Genomic DNA, 22,055 nt, shown 5'->3' with positions numbered 1-22,055 from the left:
CTCAACTCGTCTGGGTGGTGTAGTCGGTTATCACGCTAGTCTCACACACTAGAGGTCCCCGGTTCGAACCCGGGCTCAGACATTTTATTAATTTTTAAAATTTTTGAATAACGATTTTAGTCTCATCACTAGTAAATATTGCTTTGAATTATTCGATTCATCTTATACTACACCTCACTTCACTTTTCAACGCGATTGAATTCCGAAACCCCTTTTCATTTTCTTCAATCTTCAGTTTATGCTCTAACATTTTTGTGTTGAGGAATCCAATAACCGTGCAATCGTATGCGAATTTCCAAAGGGGGTCTTTTTGGTACCTCCTTGTGAAGTTTCATTCGAATTGGTTAATTCTAGTGTCGGGAATTGTGTTAAGATGGGTGTGGAGCAATCTGATTCCTTACCGCTGATGGCGCCGGCTCCAATCGCCGCCCCCTCTGAGATTGACCTTGAGGCCGGCCCTGATGAGCAAATTCAGTGCCGGATTTGCCTTGAAACTGACGGTAAAATCCCTACTGTTTTACTCAATTTCTCGCTGCTGGTTGCCTTTTCAGTGGAAAAAAGTAATCTTGCTCCGAATCGTTCGTGTACGTCGTCGTGGTTTGCTTTTTTTTTTTTTTGGGGGGGGGGGGGGGGGGGGGGAACGAGGGGCTCTGCATTTATTTTATTTTATTAAGTAGCGTGTAATTTGCTGCAAATTTGATAGCATTCCAGCTGTGAGGTTATCCAAAAGAGTTATGTATATTGATCAGTTCTGTGCTCGGTAATGGAGCTAGAAATGTTGAGCAGCATTATGTATAGCTTTTGTAGTTGAATTATGCCAAATAAAATGGTTTGAGATTCTCAACTCTGGTTGTAATCAGGTAGGGATTTTATTGCTCCTTGCAAGTGCAAAGGCACATCAAAGTACGTTCACAGGGAATGCCTGGATCATTGGCGTGCCGTAAAGGTAAATCTATTCTCTAAGTTTCAACAAATAAATTGTCTTTATATGTTTCCTTATGATTGGAGTTTCTTGTGAATGTGATTTGCTTGACATTTGCTGTTGATGCTTCTGCAAATTTTGGTTTTGTTCTTCCTTCAATGCAGCTTTTCTTTTCCTTTTCTTTGGGCGGAAATGTTTCTACTAATAAGTAATTGCTCTTTTTGAAGATGAAATTCCATGATATTGAGGCTCTTAATTTTAGCACATTAGGGCCTCACAATTTTTATCTGCTGGTTTATAATTTTTCTTAGTGAAGGTATATTTGTTCTTCTAGTTCTTAGTTCCTGAGGTTGTTTCCTGACCAAATTGTGTAGTGTGATCCTCGAAGTTTGTATTTTAGTAGGAGGGTGTTAAATGTTAATCCATTTCCTTCGTCCTGCAGGAAGGGTTTGCCTTTGCTCATTGCACGACTTGCAAGGCTCCGTATTATATAAGGGTACATGGTGTTGCTGACAGAAAATGGCGGACAATGAAGTTTCGATTTTTTGTCACTAGAGATATTTTGTTTATCTTTTTCTCCGTGCAATTGGTAGGTCTTTGACTACGATTTGGTTTTATTTGAGTTTTCTGTTTATTTTTTCTAATCTCTTAATTTTCTTTTGCACTACGATACCTGCTTTTTGGAGTGAGTGTGTGAGGGTGGGCATGTTTAAGACTTCAGATGCCCAATTATGACAATCATGCTCCTTGCTACAGGTTATTGCTCTGTTGGCATATTCGATGTATCTTATAGATCGTTATCAGAAATTTTGGCTTCGTCACATCTGGGGCTTCGACAGTGAACTTAGTTTCTACTACATATGTGGTAAAATATTTCTTGTCAACAATGAATCTTGAAAGAATCGACTATTGTATCTAATTTGTTGAAGTTTTTATGGTTGGACATTTTTGGTGGCATGAATATCACAAATTGTGTCCCACAAAAGATCTTGAGATTAAATTCTGGTTAAAGATACCATATGCTTTGATGAACTATATATGGCCGATGTTTGAAATATAGGCACTTTAATGTTTATTGTAAGACAAGATTAGTTACGTAGGGAAGGTGTGAATTGAAGGAAGCGTCTTGAATCCAAGCAATGCAGCAAATCTTATGCCCTTTTGTTTTCTTTAATAAAGTCATGTGCTGGTATTCTAGCTTTGTGCATTTGTAGATACATACAGCTAGAAAAACTGTCAAGTTTCTGCAACTTAGGGCTCTTCATATTTACTTATAGTAGTATATTTTTATCTACTCCGTCTTAAAATTTTCAATTACGTTTCTGATAACATTTATCCTATAATACTTTTAGTTAGTATAGGAGTAGTTGAGAAGTTGTATTAATGAATAAGAACCTCTGCATAATAATCTGAGTTCTTTATTTGTCTTTCTAAATTCAATCAAAAGTCAGTCTTATGGGAACAAATTCATTAGTACTTATCAGTTTTGCATGAATGGTCTATCTTAACTGTCTATTGAGTGTTGCTTGTTATGTCATTGAAGAACTGACAATTTAAATTATCATTCAATGCTACTAGTTGTCAGCTTTTGAGCCAGTTGATCACATTAACATTATTTGGAGTAGAGCTATACTAGAAAGAAATCTTTCATCTCTGTCAATGTAAAACCTATGGTTTGATGGAAAAATATAAATTTTTAGTCTGAAAAATGAAATGGTAAAAAATCAAATAATTTATTCTCATGGATGGAGGCAACGGTCCAAAGAAGGTAAATATATAAGGTATGGAGAATGGATAATCCTGAATCCTTGATGCGGACCGACTTTTTGCTTGTAATTGTTTCATACAATAGGCAAAATTGGTCCAATGAATGCATGTTTTATTGTTGACTAATTGGGACAGTAGACAATGGCTGCATGTATTAGCACACACTTATTTGGAGTATGTCTATCCTTTTACTGTGATTTATTAGTTGATTCTAATATGTCGAAGAAATCCCATTTTATTTTTCACAGGGGCATTATTGTTTTTCGCTTTACTGGGCTTATCTGGTTGCTTTATAACTTGTTACGACAGAAGAGTGCGCAATGATCTTGCTCAGCCTTGTAGGGAATTGTGTGTTTCTTGTTGCCATCCTGGGTACGTTATCAATTTTGTGTCAGATTTTTTCCTTGAACACATGTAAACAAAAAATAACTCATCTTTCCTCATTTTCTTTTTATGCTGTATTAGTAGTAATATTTCTGGCTACACCCTCTCGCTGAGTCCACTCTGTTTATTACTACAAATAATGGAGATTAATTATGAAGGGACTCCAATTTGAAAGTTTTATTAAATTCCAATCTTTGGTTTTAGAGGAGTAAAAATTCTGATCTCAAATTACTGCTATTTTTTCTTTGTTACTTTCTTGGGATTATCTAATTCTCTGTTGTACTCTTGATATCCACTCCACGAATCTTCGTTAAATAATAATTTTCTTATTAATCGTCGTTCTTCATCTATTCTTGCAGTGTGTGTGCTGACTGCCATTTGCCTGGTACTCTTTGCATGTGGACTGATTGTACCACATGCTTCGAGAGCTGCGCTGGAGCGGCTACTGAATGCGGTTGGCTGGGAGGGGCTGGCGAAGCCGGATTGCCATTACTGTTAGTAGTGGCTATAATAGTGTTAGGTTTATTTACCATCATCGGCATATTCTACACTATTCTTGTCGCCACAATGGTTGGGCAAAGGATTTGGCAGCGGCACTACCACATACTCGCCAAACGAATGCTAACGAAGGTGAGTCTTGTTCATCGAGCCTCCCTCGTTGTTTCCTACATCTCCAAGTTTTTGTGTTGTGAACGCGCTTACATTGCTTCCATTAGGAATACGTGGTTGAGGATGTTGACGATGAGATGACCGGTGGAGATTGGTCGCCCCCGTCTCTCCCCTCGGAGCACGTCCATCAGCTGAAGGCGCTCGGGCTTCTATAAACACCCTTATGATTTAAATAACATGTAGCGTACATAGAGACGGGGCGTGGCTGCGCTGACTTTGGGGATATTTTCGGCATCGGTGTAAGTCTTACACTTTCTTATTACAAAGAATGAAGCTGTTGATGTTGCTTCGATCTGTGTTCATATTCTGGGATGAGAAGAAACTAATTGTATTAACTCATATATTTTCCATTTTTCTTACACCAAAGAATTGGATGACATGAATTACTTGTTTCATCATATGCTTGAGTTAAACCTAAACCGCAAATGCTCCTCATCTTCAACATACTCCATCGACTCACTGCACTAAACGCTTCGCATGTGCGAAATATAAAGTAAGATTCATTGAATGTGACATATGATTTTAGTCCCATGTGCAACCAATAGACAAAAACTATTCCACCGTTTTACATTATAATTTCGAATTATATTTTATGAGGAATTAATAACTAAAATGGAAATATTATACTGTACTGTCATTGCGGAGAAAAGGAGTATAGATATTCAATGAATTTGGTGGTGGAGTTAATAGTTATCTGCCAAACATACCTAATATGCGTTTCTTTATTTGTATTATGTCCTTGCTATGATTGTGGCTTTAATCCACAAAACAACACTAAGAATAAAGAAATAAACCTTGATTGAGACTTAAAAAGTCGTGATTACCGCGATTCAAATCTAATTGTGTTTACCTATTGCTCACATGTGTACTGATCGGAGGAAAACCACTCTTGTCTTGCTATTGTTTTCAACAAAATATTGGATTCAGATATTTTATAAACATTTTTCATTTATCTATTTAAAAATAAGAGTATTATTTTGTTGAGACTTGAGAATATTCAAAGTGTCAATATATAAATCTAGCCTATTTCATATTGTAAAATTAAAATCTAGCCTATGAAATAAAAATATTAAAATATGGCCAATTTTTGTGTAAAAGTACAAAATTACCCCTTACTTTAAAATTTTAAAAAATAGTCGGTCACTTCAACAACACCTTCGATCCTCTTTCTCTCTCCCTCCCTCTCCGGCACACCCTCTCCCACTCGCCGCCGCCCATCCACCGCGCCGCCGCCACCGACAATCGCATCGCAGCGCCGCACAACCACCACCACCGCGACGCACAGCGAACCACCACCACAACAACGCACAGCAGCAGCGCCGCACAGCGAACCACCGCCTATTCTCCCTTTCTCCGTGGTCTGGCGACTCCACCGCCTAGACTCCGGCGACCAGATCTCGGCCTCCTTATTGCAGATCTCGGCGTGGTGGCCGCAGCACCACCGCTGGCGAAGCTAGATCTAGCTCCTCCGCCTTGGTCTCTCTCTTCACGCCCTGCCGCGAAGCGCCGCCGCCCCCGGCCTCGTTGCCTCTGCCATCTTCTGCTTCACTCCCCGCCGCGAAGCGCCACCGCCCAGGCCTCGTCGTCTCTGCCCCGGCCTCGTCGCCTCCGCCATCTCCGACGTCAGGTAGGGGCGGCGCTCCTTTGGCTTCTTCTTCTTCAAACAGGGGATTCTTTGTTTGATGTTGATACCATTCATCGGATTCTTGTGTACTGTACCGCTCTGATTTGGTGAATTGATTGCAGTTTCTGTGTAAACTCTTTCATCCTTAACATTTTTTTCAAGTTCTATCCTCTGCTCTCCATGTCGACTACTTGATTTTTTTAATCCTTAACATTTTTTTCAAGTTTTTGAAGCCCTGTGTTGTAATTTTGAGGATTATTCATGTAGCTTCAATTCAATTGGAGGCATGTTTTTTTGTGGGGGTCAGATTGTTGATTCGGAGATTGAATGTTGAGATTGTTAATTCGAAGGAATTGTTGTATTTTGATTGTAGATTGAATTGATTCGGATAATATATTGTTGTATTTTGATTGTTGATTTAGAGGAATTGATGTATTTTGATGGTGGATTGAGTTGTTGTATTTTGGTGTTGTACAACAATTTTTTTAATGTTCTTAAATTCACAACCAAATTTATGAATTCACAATTTAATGTTCTTGAATTCACGATCATATTTATGAATTCACAACTAGATTTAAGAATTCACAACCAGGTCGATGAATTCACAACTTAATGTTCTTGAATTCACAACTATCTCGATGAATTCACAACTTAATTTTCTTGAATTTACAACCAAATCTATAAATTCACAATCAAAATAAATTACAGTTTTAATTGTGAATTCAAATTTTAAAAACTCAAATTCACAACCAAAATAAATTCTAGTTGTGAATTAAATTCAGGTTGTGAATTCGACTGATTGTGAATTCACAACCAACATAAATCTGGTTGTGAATTAAATTTTGGTTGTGAATTCGTTTGGTTGTGAATTCACAACCAAAAAATTCTAGTTGTGAATTAAATTTTGGTTGTGAATTCGACTGGTTGTGAGTTAAATTTTGGCTGTGAATTCGACTAGTTGTGAATTCACAAACAAAAAATTCTGGTTGTGAATTCGACAGGTTGTGAATTCTCAATTCACAACCAATGTGAATTCACAGCCAAAAAATTTTGGTTGTGAATTCACACTGGTTGTGAATTGCGGGATTTTTTAAAGGGGTGATGTAAAGTGGCCATTTTTTTAATTTTTAATGTGGAAGGGTATTTTGGTAACAGTGGCCATTTTTTTATGTTTTTATTTTAGTGGACAATTTTTAAGTTTACTATTTCAAAGTGGCTATTTTCAAAATCCACTCATATTCAAATGTGTGATCTTATAAATTATTTTAAATAACTTATAAGATCTTTAAAAATATAGAACCTCTAAAATAAGTTTCTAAAATTATAAATTCTTCAAAAAATAAATTCATTTATCTCTAACTTATCTTTTTCATAATTTTATGTATAACAATCATTTTAAAAATATTATTCAATTGAAATTTGTTATTTTCATCATATACTTTTTCAAGCTCATCACTGTTCAATTTTGTCTTTCACTTTTTTTTTTGAATTTATAAGCTCAATTATTTAAATATTTTGATTAATTATAAACTATTTAAAAATTATATTTTATAAATTTTTAAAACATTTAATAAACTATTAAAATTTATAAACTCTTTAAAATAAGCATAATCTAACACCCTCAAAATGTTTTATTAGAAAATGTAACGGAGAGTGAAGTCCAATAGTGTACGTCATAACCTCAAAGAAAAGTAGTATTAATACTCCTTTCGTTTCATTACAAATGTTCAACTTTTTATAATGAGATGTCCCATTATAAATGTCTGATTCTTTTTTTGGCAGCATATTCTCTTTATACTAATATTTAAACAATTTTTACCAACTTATTTTATTTATTAACTACACATTTTTTAATTTTTGTATCCAAAAATAATAAAATATTTGTAATGAGACGAACGAAGTAGTATATCCCTATCACAAAAGTCTTGAAATACTTACTTCATATGAATTATATCCCAAATAGGTACTTCTTTTCAAAACTTTTTACCCTTAAATATTTGGAAATCACAAAAATAGGCCGAAAAGCAATCTGTGGGAGCCAGCCAACCAAGAAATCAGAGTACAAGCAGCAGCAAATTAAAAGGCGGAGCCGCTATAAGTAGTTGTACCCTTTCGACGCCCGTGGTCCGTCGCCACCGCCCCCGTCACATATTTCTATGTGGTTTATTATGCCATTCACTCCTGGCCCCTACCAAATTACACGTTTTTCTTTAATTTCTTTCTTTTTCTTGACTTGATTCTTCTTTTTTGTCATTAACTTATTTATATAATTATTATATTGCAAAAAGATTGTTAAATCAAACAATTCATATTGAAACTAAATTTTCTTGTTTCCTCAAAAAGAAAAATAATTAAATAAACCCTCTTATAGTGTGCCTGTGCCATATTTATAGAAAACTTTCTCTAAAGATATTACTCTTGTCGTCCCACGAATCTTTGAGTCAATTTTTTTCGACACGAGAATTAAGAAAATACTCATTCCGTCTTTGAAATAGTTTTCTCTTTAAGGACGGCACGGGTTTTAATAAAAAATTATAAAATGTATTGATAGTGGAGAAAAAGTGTTATAATTATTATTTGAAGTTGTGAAAAAGTTTTATAATTAATATTGAGAGTGGTGAAAAGTGAAAAGTAAGAATAAATAAATATTATTAATGGTGGGATAGTTGTCCAAATTATTAGAGCATGAGTAACGCATTACTCGATGCCTTACTCGAACTCGAGTATTGCACTCGAGTAGGCGTTGCAAGTGAGTGTTACTCGAGTGCTACTCGAGTTATCGAGTATGCACGAGTAATTTTTTTTTTTTTAATTCTCTTCTCCTCTTTAAAAATTTCTCTCTCCTCTTTAAAAACTAAAAAAATCAAGCAGGCTATCAAGTAACCCCAATGCAGCACTACCTACTCAATAACACAACCACTATCAAGTAGGCTATCAAGGAACCCCATTGCGGATGCTCTTAGAAAGAAATAAAGATGAAGTTATTTGGGGGGACGTCCCAAAAAGAAAAAAAGATGAAATTATTTCAAGGACGGAGGGAGTAGTATTTAGTGTGTTAAGTGTGGTAGGTGAAAAAGTAAAAAGGTGAATAAAAGGGATTTTTTTGCCAAAAAAGAAAATGACTCAAGATTCGTGGGACGGCCGAAAAAGGAAAGTGACTCAAGATTCGTGGGACGGAAGGAGTAATACATAATGTAAAAAATAGGGTTAATTGCATATAATATTACAAACTTTGTCCGAAATTCATTTTCCCCACTATCTTTAAAATTTTCATTTTTTATCAAGTACTTAAACATTTGTCCAATTTTCCCACGATTTTTTTATCCTCAAATCGGAATCAACGTGGCGCTGATGTGGCTCGCCGACACACGTCATTTCGATAAATTAAACGACGTGTTTCAATTTAAACATTAAAACTCTCGTTTCAGCAATCAGTGCCGCCAATGGGCGAAGCACCGGCGCCAACAATCGGTGCACTGGTTTGAAAGACTGGAAACACGAAGCAATCGGCGACAACAATCAGCGAGCAATCGGTGCCACGATTTTCGCACTGGTCTGGAGAGGAACCCTTCAACAGAGGTGGTGGAAAGGAGAGCAATCGTTTCTTTCTAGCAGCAAAAGAAGTCTTTGATTTCCTTTTGCCCGATAAAAATGAGAAATTAAAAGAAATTAGGGCTTTTTATTACTCCCTCTGTCTCACAAAAACATGAACGTTTTTCCATTTTTGGATGTCTCACAAAAACATGAACCTTTCCATTTTAGTACATCATGGCCCACCACTACTTTCCTTAATTAATTCATTACTCTCACAACACCTTTTAAAGTGGGACCCATTTTCCACTTACTTTAACTCTTAACTAACATTTCTTAAAACCCGTGCATTTCTCTTTGTTCATGTTTTTGTGAGACGGAGGGAGTATGATTTAATATTATGTGTAATTTAAAATTCATATATATTGAAGTGTCCCACATTGGATTGGAGATAGTGGCATGAGCCACTTTATATAAAATTTCACGTCAGTGTTATTTCTAACAATATATATTCCACGTCAGTATTACGTGTAAAATTAAATTCACGTCACTGCTATTTCATTTTTCTGGTAATTGGAAAAAAAATTGTGGGAAAATTGAACAAATATCAAAGTATTTGATAAAAAATAGAATTTTTAAAGATCATGGGGAAAATGGATTTCGGGCAAAGCTCGTGATATTATACACAATTAACCCTAAAAAAATATAATCAATTAATTAGCATGTGTGTATAATATATTCAAGTTAGAATCTCTTTCCAACAAAAACAAACACGATGAATTTCAAATTTCAACGAGTTCCCACGAATCCCACCAAAGCAAGTAGTAAAAATTATCAAAATATTCATGCAAAATTCTAAGCCTAATAACCGGTTTAGACATTATAAATGCTGTCCTTCAATATTCTAGCACCTAAAGCATCTTTACATGAATTATTTATTTAATTTATTGTGTATGTAACCAACTGATATCGTTTATTTTTTTTACCGAGGGAAAATGGTCATTTATAAGAAATACAGAAAAAAAGATCTCGTATCTCATTAAAAATGACTTTAAACTATAGAAATGGAGGGAAATGCAAGCCTGTATGAAAAGGAAATGCAACTAATTGCTTGTTTAGAAGTCCCAAAACTCGCATCTTTCAGTATCATACTCCATATTGCAATATCAGCCGTTTATATAATCCATATACATTTATTTAGATGTATATTCAATAAACAATTTACTTAATGATCTTCACATCTAACAAATTAGATTCCACTAATTTTCCAAAAAGTAAAGCATTTTAACTAATTTAGTATTAGTTTAATCTCAAGAAAACTGCCATTTTGGTCGGCAAAGCAGTATTCTATTCATGCCCTTTGACCACAGAAATCGGCTCACAGTAAACTGCAATAAATAAATAAATATATAAACTTTAAAAACTTAAAAAGGGAAAAGAAAGATGATCCTGAATTACCTAAATCCTTGCATAAAATAATGCTAAAACATTGTAGCTAGGATCAGTCATCACCTGGCAACCTTATCCAATATTGCTCCCACCCCTTTAAATACACACAAAAAACCCCACCATTATCCATCATTACTAACAGTGGCAAAGCTCAAACAAGTGCAAGAAATTATTGTAGAGAGAGAGAGAGGGATTGTTGAAAATGGCAGATATTGCAATCTTGGTTGCAGAGGAGTATGAGAGGAGGGTGAAGAATTCAAGAAAGATGAATGGTGGGGAGATTGATATGTTTTCGTGTGTGGGAGTTTTGGGGCAGAGATTCAAAGGGTCATCTGCTTCTTGGATGAAAGAGATGATGCTGTTAGTAAAGGATGACAAAATGGTGAGGAATTTCGAGGCCAGATCACAGATCACTGTTGCTGCTACCAATGGCTTCTTTTCTGCTTAGTCATCTAATTTTCCATTCTTGTATGTATATTTATATACGCTTTTTTATGTAAATTAAATGATTATTTCATTTTGAAACCAGATTTGCCATGGGCTTTTGTATGTTTTGATTTGTGTTTCATTACGTTTGTTTTGGTGCAAAAAGTTCTAATTTACTGGTGATTAAATTACAGGAAAAAATTGCAAGATTGAATAGTAGAAGAGGGAAATTAATAGAGAAATAGTGATAACGTTATAACTAATTAGTACTACTCTTATTTATTTATTTATCTTGAGAATCTAATCCTTTACCTAGAGTGCTTTTAGAGAATGGTAAGCAATTTATATCCCTTGTCTTTTGTGTCAAGTTATTGGGAGCTAGGTTTTATTTAAAAAATTATAATGCACTTCCCTGTTCAATTTAAAATATCTCATTTATTTTGGATACCGGTATTAATATGTAGATATTTTAAATATAAATTGAGTTATTTATAATAAAATTGAAAAAAAAAAGTAGTTTCTTTTTAAAAAATATTTTTCTCAGATTAAGTAGAGAAAATGTAAAGAGTAATTTTTGTGGTATATCATACTATAATTATCAGATATATTAAAAATTTAAAAGGGTTTGTTATGTGTTAATGTCTTAAAATGGAATGTAATATATTTTAAACGAGACGGTTGAAATTGAAAAGTATGACGAGATTATAAGATATTAGTGATGTAAGGATGTCGGCGAAGAAGAAGAAGAAAAAATTTAAGGATGTAATTGTAGTGCAATAATACTAATTGTAAAAAGCTTTCGTTTGATAAATAGTAGCATGACAATAAGGCAACGAGATTGAAAGGTATATATTTTACGTGAATAATAATAAGTTAGATTTTGTTCTCAATAATAATAATAATAATAATAGTTAGATTTAGCTTCGTAATTTGTAATAACACACAAATTGAGGTGAAATACAATTACGAAAATAAAGATTAATGAGCCCAGCATGATAAAGGATATGGGTCAACCCAGCAGCCCAAATAATTCATTTACAAAGAGGGTAATTTAATCATAGACCCCGTTTAAAATAATAATAACAAATAATTATGAAAATATTACTTCCTCCGTCCACTAATTCAAGGCCTAGGAGGCAAAACACGGACGAAAAAAAAAATTGTGACATAAATTTTTTACATATTTTTTATGGACGGACGAAAAAAGAAATTGTGACATAAATTTCGTAGACAGAGGAAGTATTATTTTAGATAGAGGGCTATACAGAGTAAAACGGAGGCTATGAATAGAATCACCCTTACAAAAATTAACAAAATTAGATGTCATGCCCGATCATGCTATCCAATAGTACGATAAGCCAACGAGATGGAGTAAAACACTACTCCCTCCGTCCGCCAAGATTATGTAAAAATTACTATATCGGGCGTCTGCCAAGATTATGTCACTTTCATTTTAAGACAATGGTCTTACCATCATCTTTAATATTTTATCCTTACTAACAGTCTTTATTTACAAAAAAAAAAAAAAAATTCACCCCAAATTCAATCTCAACCACACATCTCATAAGGTGGTGGGACTCTTTCTTCACTACATCAAAATCATCACCAATTTAATTAAATCTTGTGCCCAAGCAATTTTACATAATCTTGGCGGATGGAGGGCTATATATATATATATATATATATATATATATATATATATGAGGGTGGGCTACCGTGAGAGCACATCTTAAAATAAGAAATAAGAGCAATTTTTAATATATGAATTTTATGTAGAACACGTATGAATTCGTTGTATAAAGGTATGAATTGTGGAAAATAAATTTTTGCTGCCTTTCGGATTTGAACTCAGGACCATAAATCCATCCAACAGGATTACGAATCAACCGTAGATCTTGATGATCTAAGGGCTGAAAATGATTCTTATTTTATATCTTAAGAAATGCTCTTATTTTAGCCCTTCCCTATATATATGTATATATATATATTATACGTTTTTAAATTTTTGCACGCCTTATTTTTTGACATTATTTCACACATAATTTTCATAATTTATTTATTTACTTACAATTTACTTAACAATACATTTAATTTGGGACCATATATTTTTCTACTACCGATATACTAAGCAACTTTTTATTAAAATTCGAAAGAATCTGCATATTGATGACAGATAGAAGGAGTACTTTTTAGAATGTAGAGTTTTGAAACGCAATATTACTAGTTTGGTGCTCAACACTGATAACACTCATGTTTCCATTGTTTTTAGTGTTCATATGATGTCAATTTTATAAGAAATTGAGTGTTGGATTATTGTTTTGTGCTTATATTATTTTATCTTGTGAAGCGTGATACTTGCTCGTACTTTGAAGAAATTTATAGGAATATTGAGTTCGAATTTGGAAAAACGATCTGAAATAGACGTTATAGTTCGTCTCGATACGAGTTCGTGAGCGCAAACGGATTGCAAATAGGAGTTCGGACGACGGCAATATGACTGAAACAAGAAAGTCGCGTGCAACAGCGTAATAGTGGCGACCCGGCAGTGAGCACCGGGTGAAGAAGGATTTCTGCACAGTGGGCGGCGACCCAGCTGGCGACCGTGATCAGAAAGTGCCCTTTTTTGGCCTAGACCGCGGTGATCGCAGGGGAGGTTGCCGCACGTCTGAGAAACTTTATTTTTATGCGCTTTTCAGTATTTTTCGAGCTTTGGACTGTATTTTTCCCCTGTGCCTATATATAGGTCCTTTATTTGACCTATTAGACACATCTCTTCACCTCTTTTCTTCATCTTTTCAGTTTTAGACTTAGAATTTTATTGTTTTCATATATTATTTTCCTGCAAGGTTCAAGCTGTCATTCAACATTCTTCCGGATTTAATTCAGTTTTTATTATTGCTTTCTTATTTATTATGCTTTTGATTTATTTTCTGATGTCTGGCTAGTTCTTTTATCTGAGCCAAGCTTTGTACATAGTTGATTAATTATGTGTGCTTGATTTATTGATATCAATTTGCCCTCCAGCTTGTGATTCATGATTCCTGGTGTTTGATTTATTGTGAATTATCTGGCCAATAGTTTACACGTCTAGCTGTTCAGTTTGAGTCTTGAATGTGATAATTGTTCAGCCGATTCAGGAATGCATGATATAGTGTTAGTCTTGAGTCTTGAATGCGATAGGTGAAGCTATAGGAAGCTATTCTTTGTGTGTTGTTGGGAGTTAATTTATTCATTTGAGTCTTGAATGCGCTAAGGGATTTATTAATCTACGTTCATAGGTGTTCGTTAGAGAAACTTATGAATAGTGTTGTGATCTTTCATCAAGGTTGGACTAAAATTGGTCATAAGGCTGGGAATCGGGTACCTTACCCGAAAAAATTGGGTACCCGACCCCGAATAAGGCCGAGAAGAGATACCCGATTCTGAACCCGAATTCTTAATTGAGTACCCTAATACCCGACTCGGGTACCCAAGTACCCTAAATTACCCGGTCAAAATGGCAATTTTCAAAGTCAAACTGTAAATTCGGGTAAATCGGGTATTAGGGTACCCGAATTACCCGATTTGGCTTAATAGAATATTCGGGTACCTTAATACCCGATTTTCTTAATTGATTTTTATTTGCTCTGTTTTGCATTATTGATTTTAGTTTTAATTGTTTGCCTGAATATTGCTGGAGTTTTATTAGGAGAGTTTTATTAGGATTACTTAGAGTGATTTCATTTATCACTCCCTGTGGATACGATACTCGATTACTGTTTATTTGCTACAATTACACTGTGTTAGTTGCAGTTTTTGTTGCTAAGAATTTAGTGATCAAACACGGATAAACATTATTTCAATAATATTAGTAAAATTATTAGATGTATATTAATAAATTACTCCCTCCGTTTCGCTATTCATGGCACATATTCCATTTTGGGTTGTCCCAACATAAATGACTCGTTTCTATTTTGGGAAATAATAAGGGATAGCTTAAGCTTAATTAATCCATCCCTAATTGTGCTAATTACGGATTTGAGGGAGCCCTAAAATCATTCTCTTTTTTCATCCTTCAATTCCGCTCACTATCTCTCCCTCTCTTCGCCGGCACATCGTCGCCTCCACCACTCTCCCACCCTTCACGTCCTCCTTAACACAAAGTGCCGTCGGAGTGCGCGACGACAGAGTGCGCTGCCCGTGCCGACTCACCATCTCTTAGGACTCGTAGCAGCGGCGACGGCGGAGTGCGCTGCCCACACCGACTTCACCACCTCCTAGGGCTCGTAGCCAGGGGCGGATCTAGAATTTGTTGGTGGGGGGCTGAACTTCTTGAAGGTATTGTACTGCCCCCCGAGCCAAATTTTTTTGGACAGTCTGTACAATTTTTTTTGTGTCTAAGTAGAATTTTAATGGACTTAATTAGAATTAGAAATCAATCACTTAATATAATATATAATTGTACTTTTTTTATTGATTCAATAATAGGTACATTTGAAGCACATAAAGAACTACATCTATACATTTTCTAAAAATTATTCTAGTTTTAATAAAATAAATTAATTTTTATTAATATGTTAAAAAAATTATCTTTTTTTAGGCTAGATTGGGCTATGAATTGAACTATGTACATATTAAGCTAAATACATATATATAGAAAAAAAGATTAGTAAATCCGCCCATGTTCGTACCAGCGGCGACGGCGGAGTGCGCTGCCCACACCGACTTCACTGCCTCCTAGGCGGCTCCACAGACTCCAGCGACTTCACAGACTTCACACCCCTCTCTGTAAAAGAACCGAGCCCTAGATCTCCAATTTTTCCACTCGATTCCAGGTGACGATAGTCGCGCCCCTGCCTCTCTCTCTTTCTCTCTCTCACTCTCTCATCCTGTCGGATGAATAGCAGCTAGTGAATATGGTTCTTGAATTTAGATTTTTAGTTTTGGAATTTGTTGATTCTGGAATTTGTTGATTTTTGGTTATGGAAATTGTTGAAATTTTTAGTTTTGAGTCATTTGAATTTTTCTACTTATGTTGCTGTGATCTTGTTGAAGAAGAAAGAAAAGTCGAAAATGTTGCCAAATCTTGTTTCAAATGTTTTGAATTTTTTGGCTGTGACCTTATTTTGTTGCGATATTTTTAATTTTGTTCTACGAATCTCTAATTTATCAGTTTATAAACAAAATTCTTTTTGCTCAGTCATTGAATGCGAACCTCAAGCTATTCATATTATTAAATCAAAATTGTAACAAGTATAAAATCTTAATAAAATAGAAACAATTAATAACCCCTTAATCACAAACACCACACTCCTTATTCACTTAACTTGCTTCTCCTTAATCTCTGTGCCGAAAAGCAACGTGCCACGAATAGCAGGACGGAGGGAGTATTTGCTAAAACTCACAGCTTTTTCAATTTAAAAATAATACTCTATCTTTCTTAACTTAAAAATAATATTTTTAATTTTTAATTTTTAATTTTATTTTTCACTAAATACAACACAATCAAATTCAAAAGAGTAAATATCATATTTTACCCTAAATTATACCTGATTTATTAAAAATGTCCTAAACTATAAGAAAATGTTTTTAAAAACTCCAAACTATTAGGTTTATATAAAAAATATGCTATGTCCATTTTTCGGTCCCTAAAATTATGACGTCGGTCCCCAGAATCATGACGTGACTCTAGCTCTGTTCGATTGTCCCTCTGTATCTTCTCCCATTATTAGCTGAACCACTCTTTGAGGGATTAGGGGATGGAGAGAGGTCTCCTCTGATTATTTTGTGGTGCTACAGGAGCTTGTCTTTGATTGTTTCATTTCCTCACAAAATTGTTGAAATGACAATTTCTTACTAATACTAATTTCTCTCTTCGTCCCCAACTAACTTCTTAATAGTAGTAGGGGATGGCACGAGTTTCACTGCTGATAACTGATGTTCACAATTCATTTGTGGCATATCAATCATTCACCCAACGTTGGTGTAAGTATTCAGTGAATAACTCACCGAACTCGAATGATATATATCATGTGCCCACAATGACATAACGTTTGTCAAATATTAGGAGTTATAATGGTACGAGCTTCAATTATTAAATCACAAGAAAATACAATAGAATAAATCATAGGATGAAGCATGTGACGGCCAATTATTATATTAGGGAGACTCCGTCTAGAAAAAACAATGCCCCCTCCAAATATCTACTCCCTCTGTCTATAGTAAGTATCATTTTATGGGCGATATGAATTTTAAAAAATAATAGTAGATAATAGTGAGTATTGTGAGTGGACTATACAAGAAAATGCAGCTCTAACGACCGAAATTTCGGTCGTTAAAACCCAAAAATCGGTCGTTAATATTATTAACGACCGATTTAACGACCGTTTTTTTCGGTCGTTGTTTGCATCGTCGCCCGAGTTTTAACGACCGTTTTTTCGGTCGTTAAATTTAACGACCGATTTTTTATTTTTAACGACCGAAATTTCGGTCGTTAAAAAGAGAAAAAAAAATAAAAAATAAAAATAAAAAAAATTATTTTTTTTTATTTTTTTTAATTAACGACCGAAATTTTATTTTTAACGACCGAATTTTCGGTCGTTAAAAATTAATAAAAAAAATAATTTTTTTTTTCGAAAAAAATAATTTTTTTTTATATATATATCTTTGTATCCCACAAGTATTTTTAGTGTATTTCTAATGTATTTTGACCTTAATTGCATACCATTTGACGAACTTCCCAGTAGGTCACCCATCTTACTTGTGCTCTAAGTCAAGCACGCTTAACCTCGGAGTTCTTTTCGAGTAGTCACCAGTACAGAACACTCGTATTATTGATATATATAGTACCTATTAATTCATTTAAACTCTAATTCAATATAAAATATCATTAATCATTCATAACCTTATAATATGTCGAGATAATATAAAATATCATTAAACATTTACGATAAATATACGATCGAATTTAAAATAGTAAAAAATTAATATTATAGTAATTAAATAAAGAAAAGAAAATATGAGTATGAAAAATAATAATCAATACAACAAAATCAATATTAAATCAAATAATCAATATTAATAAAATTAATATTTGAAAAATAATTTTATTATTATGAATCTAATAATTTAGAAAATCTAATAAGTCTAATAATTTATTATAATAAATCTAATAATTTATTATTATTTGAAAATAATAATTAAATAATTAAATAATAAAAATAAAAATAATTTGAAAATAATAAAAAATAATTAAATATTTATATATAATCAAAAAATAATTAAATAGAAAATTAATAAAAATAATTAAATTTGTAAAATAATTAAATTTGTAAAATAATTAAAAATAATATTAAATAGAAAATTAATAAAAAATTAATAAAAATAATTAAATAGAAATAGAAAAATAAAAATAAAATAATAATCGAAAAATAATAATTAAATAATTAATTATTTCTATAGAAAATAATAATTAAATAATAATCGAAAAATAATAATTAAATAATTAAAAATAATCTCTATAATTTGAAAATAATAATTAAATAGAAAATTACTAAAAAATAATTAAATATTTATATATAATGAAAAAATAAAAATAAATAAAAATATAAATGAAATTTAAAAATTTTTAAAATTTTAAAAATAATATTAACGACCGATTATTCGGTCGTTAATAAATAAAATAAATAAATTAATAAATTAAAATAAATAAAAAATAAATAAATAAATAAAAAATAAATAAATAAAAATAATTTTAACGACCGAAAAATTCGGTCTTTAAAAAAAATAATTAAAAAAAAATATTTTTTTTTTATTTTAAAAATTTTAAAAAAATAATAAAAAAATTCAAAAAAATTAAAAAATAATATTAACGACCGAATAAGTTAAAAAATTAATTTTTTTTTCAAAAAAAAAATAATTTTTTTTAAAAAAAATATTTTTTAATAAAAAAAATAAAAAAAATATATTAACGACCGAATTTTCGGTCGTTAAAATTAAAAAAATAATTAAAATAAAAAAAAAATATATTTTACGACCGAAAATTCGGTCGTTAAGAAAAATTAAATACTCCCTCCGTCCACGAATTAAAGCCCCGTTTGAGGGTGGGCACGAAGACTAAGAAAGCTAAAAAAGGTGTTGTAGATGAAATATAAGGGTAGTTGACTAAAGTGATAAAGTAGTTGACTAAAGTGTTAAAGGTGTTGTGTGGTGGGTCCACTAGTGATAAATTGTAATAAATATAGAATATAAAAATGATAAAGTTGTTGTAAGGTGGGTCCATTAGTGGCAAAGGGTAGTAAATATAGGAAAAGAAGAAGAGTAAAAAGGTACATAAAGCACAATAGGGCTTTAATTGGTGGACAAAAATTTAAGTGCAAGTAGGGCTTTAATTCGTGGACGGAGGGAGTATTAAAATATTAAAATAATAATTAGCGACCGAAGTTTCGGTCGTTAAAAAATAAAAAAAAATAAAAAATAAAATCGGTCGTTAAACGGTCGTAAATCGGTCGTTAAGGCCGCAAAATTAACGACCGAAAATTTCGGTCGTTAATTTCGGTCGTTAACCGCGTGTTTTCTTGTAGTGGGAGTTTGAGTCACATTATTATTATTATTATTAGTGAAGTATGTGGATTCTACTGCTATAAATAAAAGTGACAAAGATATATATTATGGACGGAGAGAGTATAATATATCAAAAGAAATCTCTAATTTGAAATTTATTTTAAATCAATTTCAATGACAATTTTATAAATTAAAGAGAAATTAATGTCACAGTTTATGTGAAATTGAAAATCAATACATAAAAATCAAATAACAAAATATCTTGTACACCCGGGTGTACGGTAAACTCGGAGCATTAGTGTCATTTCGATATAGTGATAGTGTCATTTCAATACAGTGTTAGTGTCATTTCGAGATAGTATTATTTATATAACATGATAGTGTCATTTGTAAAATAAAATAGTGTTAGTGTTAGTGTCATTTATATCCAGGTGTACGGTACACCCACATGTACAGGAGACCACCTCAAATCAAACTAACCATTTATTAACTCCTCAAGCTCCACTGATCTTTAAATTTTAAATTTCTTCATTTTATAGATAGAGCACAATTTCCTTCCATTCTCATTTGGTTACGTTTCAAATAAAATATGCAATATAGGCGTCTAGAATGAAAGATAATAAAAATACCTTTAATTTGAATATGATATATAAAAAAATAGATTTAAAATAAAAATATTATGATAGTATTTTAAATTTTTAACATGTTAAATAACTTATATTTTTAAGTAATAATATTTTTCTTGAAACTAGAAAACCTTATTTTAAATACTTTTATCTTAATTTTAGTATTTTAATTTTTATATTACATATTCCTATTTATTTTACATAAAAAAAATTATTGATAGGATATTATGTACTTATTATATAATAATAGTATATTATATTTTACTATAATTTATTTTAAAAAAGACTAAATTAATATATAATCCATTTTATTTATTTTTTTAATTAAATTAGTATATTAATATTAATTTATTGTTTTAATTATTCCAATTATCATCATGTTTTCATTCTTCTATATTGTATGAATAACTAAATATGTTAGCATCATTAAGGCCGATATTTTTCCAACTTTACCTTACAAATGGGTTATCACAAAAGATTAAAAATTGTTTAAGTCAACATTGCCAACTCAGTCAGGACCTACACATATAAATAAATTGACGAAGAATCCAAAGATTACTAAGTAATGCATAATTAGTGCGCGTCCTGCTAAAAAAGTCGACAAACCATTTTTTTTTTTTTTTTGAGGAGAAACGTCGACAAATTAATAAGCAAAAGTCATTTTTTTTACTTGGGGGAAGGGGGAGCGGTTATAAGATGAAGTTTTTTTTTTTTTACTTGGTGGAGTTGGGGAGAGGGAGCAGTGAAGTTTGAACCCGATACCTCACTGTTCACACAAAAAGGTCGAACCGCTTGGTGTCTCTTTGGGACAAAAATTCAAATTTGTAGTTATAAATTGTATGTGGTAAACACCATAACAAAATTCAAATTTGAGGAATTAATTAGAAGCAAAAAAATAATCAGTAGCAAATAGAAACTATTTTGCCGTGTCAACGACGACTCAAACAGCTGATTTTGACAACATTAATTGTTGTAATAATATACAATCCCCTAAAAAAAAATGTAGTAATAATTTACAAAAATATAAAAACAAATGACTTTATTATATTTATATGGTAGGTAAGCAGTCCTAAATCTCTATAGATTATTTTAGTTAATTCTAGTTAATTTAATTAGATCACCTTAAATTAAATGTTTGCTCATAGATATGGCGTAAGCCGCGTAACCTGATAAAATAGCTAGATAACAAAAATAAGAGACAAAATTCTAACTAGTGTACACCTACCAAAGTAAAATAAAATAAATTTACAATCTTTAAAATTAAAATAATCAAAAAAACCTCCTCAAGAAATTACCATGTAAGGCGTAGAGCATCATCATCAGCTCCTCATCGCCGCCGTCGTAGTACTCCTGCAGCCGGTGGTTGCGGTGCTTCAGCACCACGTCCACCGGCAGCACCGGCCGCCGGCAGAGGGGGCACGTGGCGGAGTCCTGCTGCAGCCACGTGTCAACGCAGCCTTTGTGGAATGTGTGATTGCACTTGAGCTTCCTCACCTCGTCTCCATCCTCGTATAGGGATAGGCAAACACTGCACTCCGAGGTTTCGAACCCCAGCCCCGCCGCGTACCGCCGTGCCGGAGCCTTTTGATCGATGATTTTGAGGAATTGATCGGTGGTGAGGGAGCGGCGGGCGGTGGCCCGGGCGGCGCCGCGGACGAGGATGGCGAGCTCGAGGAGGAGGATGGAGAAGAAGAGCATTGCCATGGTGTAGATATGAGCACAGATTTGAGATAGGGATGCCATGTGTCACACACTCATATTTCACTCACGCTGCCAATTTATATTGAAAACTTTTGGGTACACTATTAAGTCAGACTCCTGACTTTTTAATCACTAAAACATATCTATTGTAAGCTCTCAAGTGGAATCAGAGGTATTTCTCAGATCAAATATTTCAAGTTTAAATTTAATAATTCCTTATGTATTTTGCATCAACTGCAATCCATTCATGATATCGTTTTCATTTTGTAGACGACACGTGGTTTATTGTGAGTGGAGTTTGTTGATCATATTATATTATAAATAAAAGTGAAAATGATATTGTGAACAAACCAAAATAATAACATTAGAAATGATATTGTTGATGGTGGACGGAGGGGATATAGGGTGTAATCGA

General features: G+C 32.9%; 2 protein-coding genes and 1 non-coding gene across 4 annotated transcripts; 2 read left to right on the top strand and 1 right to left on the bottom strand.

Moving 5' to 3' along the window:
* Positions 1-8: 8 nt before the first annotated feature.
* Positions 9-82, top strand: TRNAV-CAC (transfer RNA valine (anticodon CAC)). Its single transcript has one exon. It is a non-coding gene; the product is annotated as a tRNA-Val (tRNA).
* Positions 83-118: 36 nt separating this feature from the next.
* Positions 119-4,140, top strand: LOC131003529 (uncharacterized). Of its 2 annotated transcripts, XM_057930033.1 has the most exons (7): positions 119-500; positions 861-946; positions 1,365-1,511; positions 1,679-1,787; positions 2,938-3,061; positions 3,433-3,703; positions 3,790-4,140. In XM_057930033.1, exons 1-7 carry the CDS (start codon positions 374-376, stop codon positions 3,895-3,897), a joined length of 972 nt encoding a protein of 323 aa, XP_057786016.1. In that variant the 5' UTR covers positions 119-373; the 3' UTR covers positions 3,898-4,140. The 2 variants fall into 2 exon arrangements, with proteins under 2 accessions (XP_057786016.1, XP_057786015.1); XM_057930032.1 differs by having other exon boundaries at positions 121-500; positions 3,433-4,140.
* Positions 4,141-21,208: 17,068 nt separating this feature from the next.
* LOC131003563 (uncharacterized) lies at positions 21,209-21,643 on the bottom strand. Its single transcript, XM_057930080.1, has one exon. It carries the CDS (start codon positions 21,641-21,643, stop codon positions 21,209-21,211), a length of 435 nt encoding a protein of 144 aa, XP_057786063.1.
* Between the last annotated feature and the right edge of the window lie 412 nt (positions 21,644-22,055).

This window comes from Salvia miltiorrhiza, unplaced genomic scaffold (genome assembly GCF_028751815.1).
Source record: "Salvia miltiorrhiza cultivar Shanhuang (shh) unplaced genomic scaffold, IMPLAD_Smil_shh original_scaffold_220:::fragment_1, whole genome shotgun sequence".
NCBI classification, from domain to species: Eukaryota; Viridiplantae; Streptophyta; class Magnoliopsida; order Lamiales; family Lamiaceae; genus Salvia; species Salvia miltiorrhiza.
This window is presented reverse-complemented; position numbering and strand designations above follow the sequence as displayed.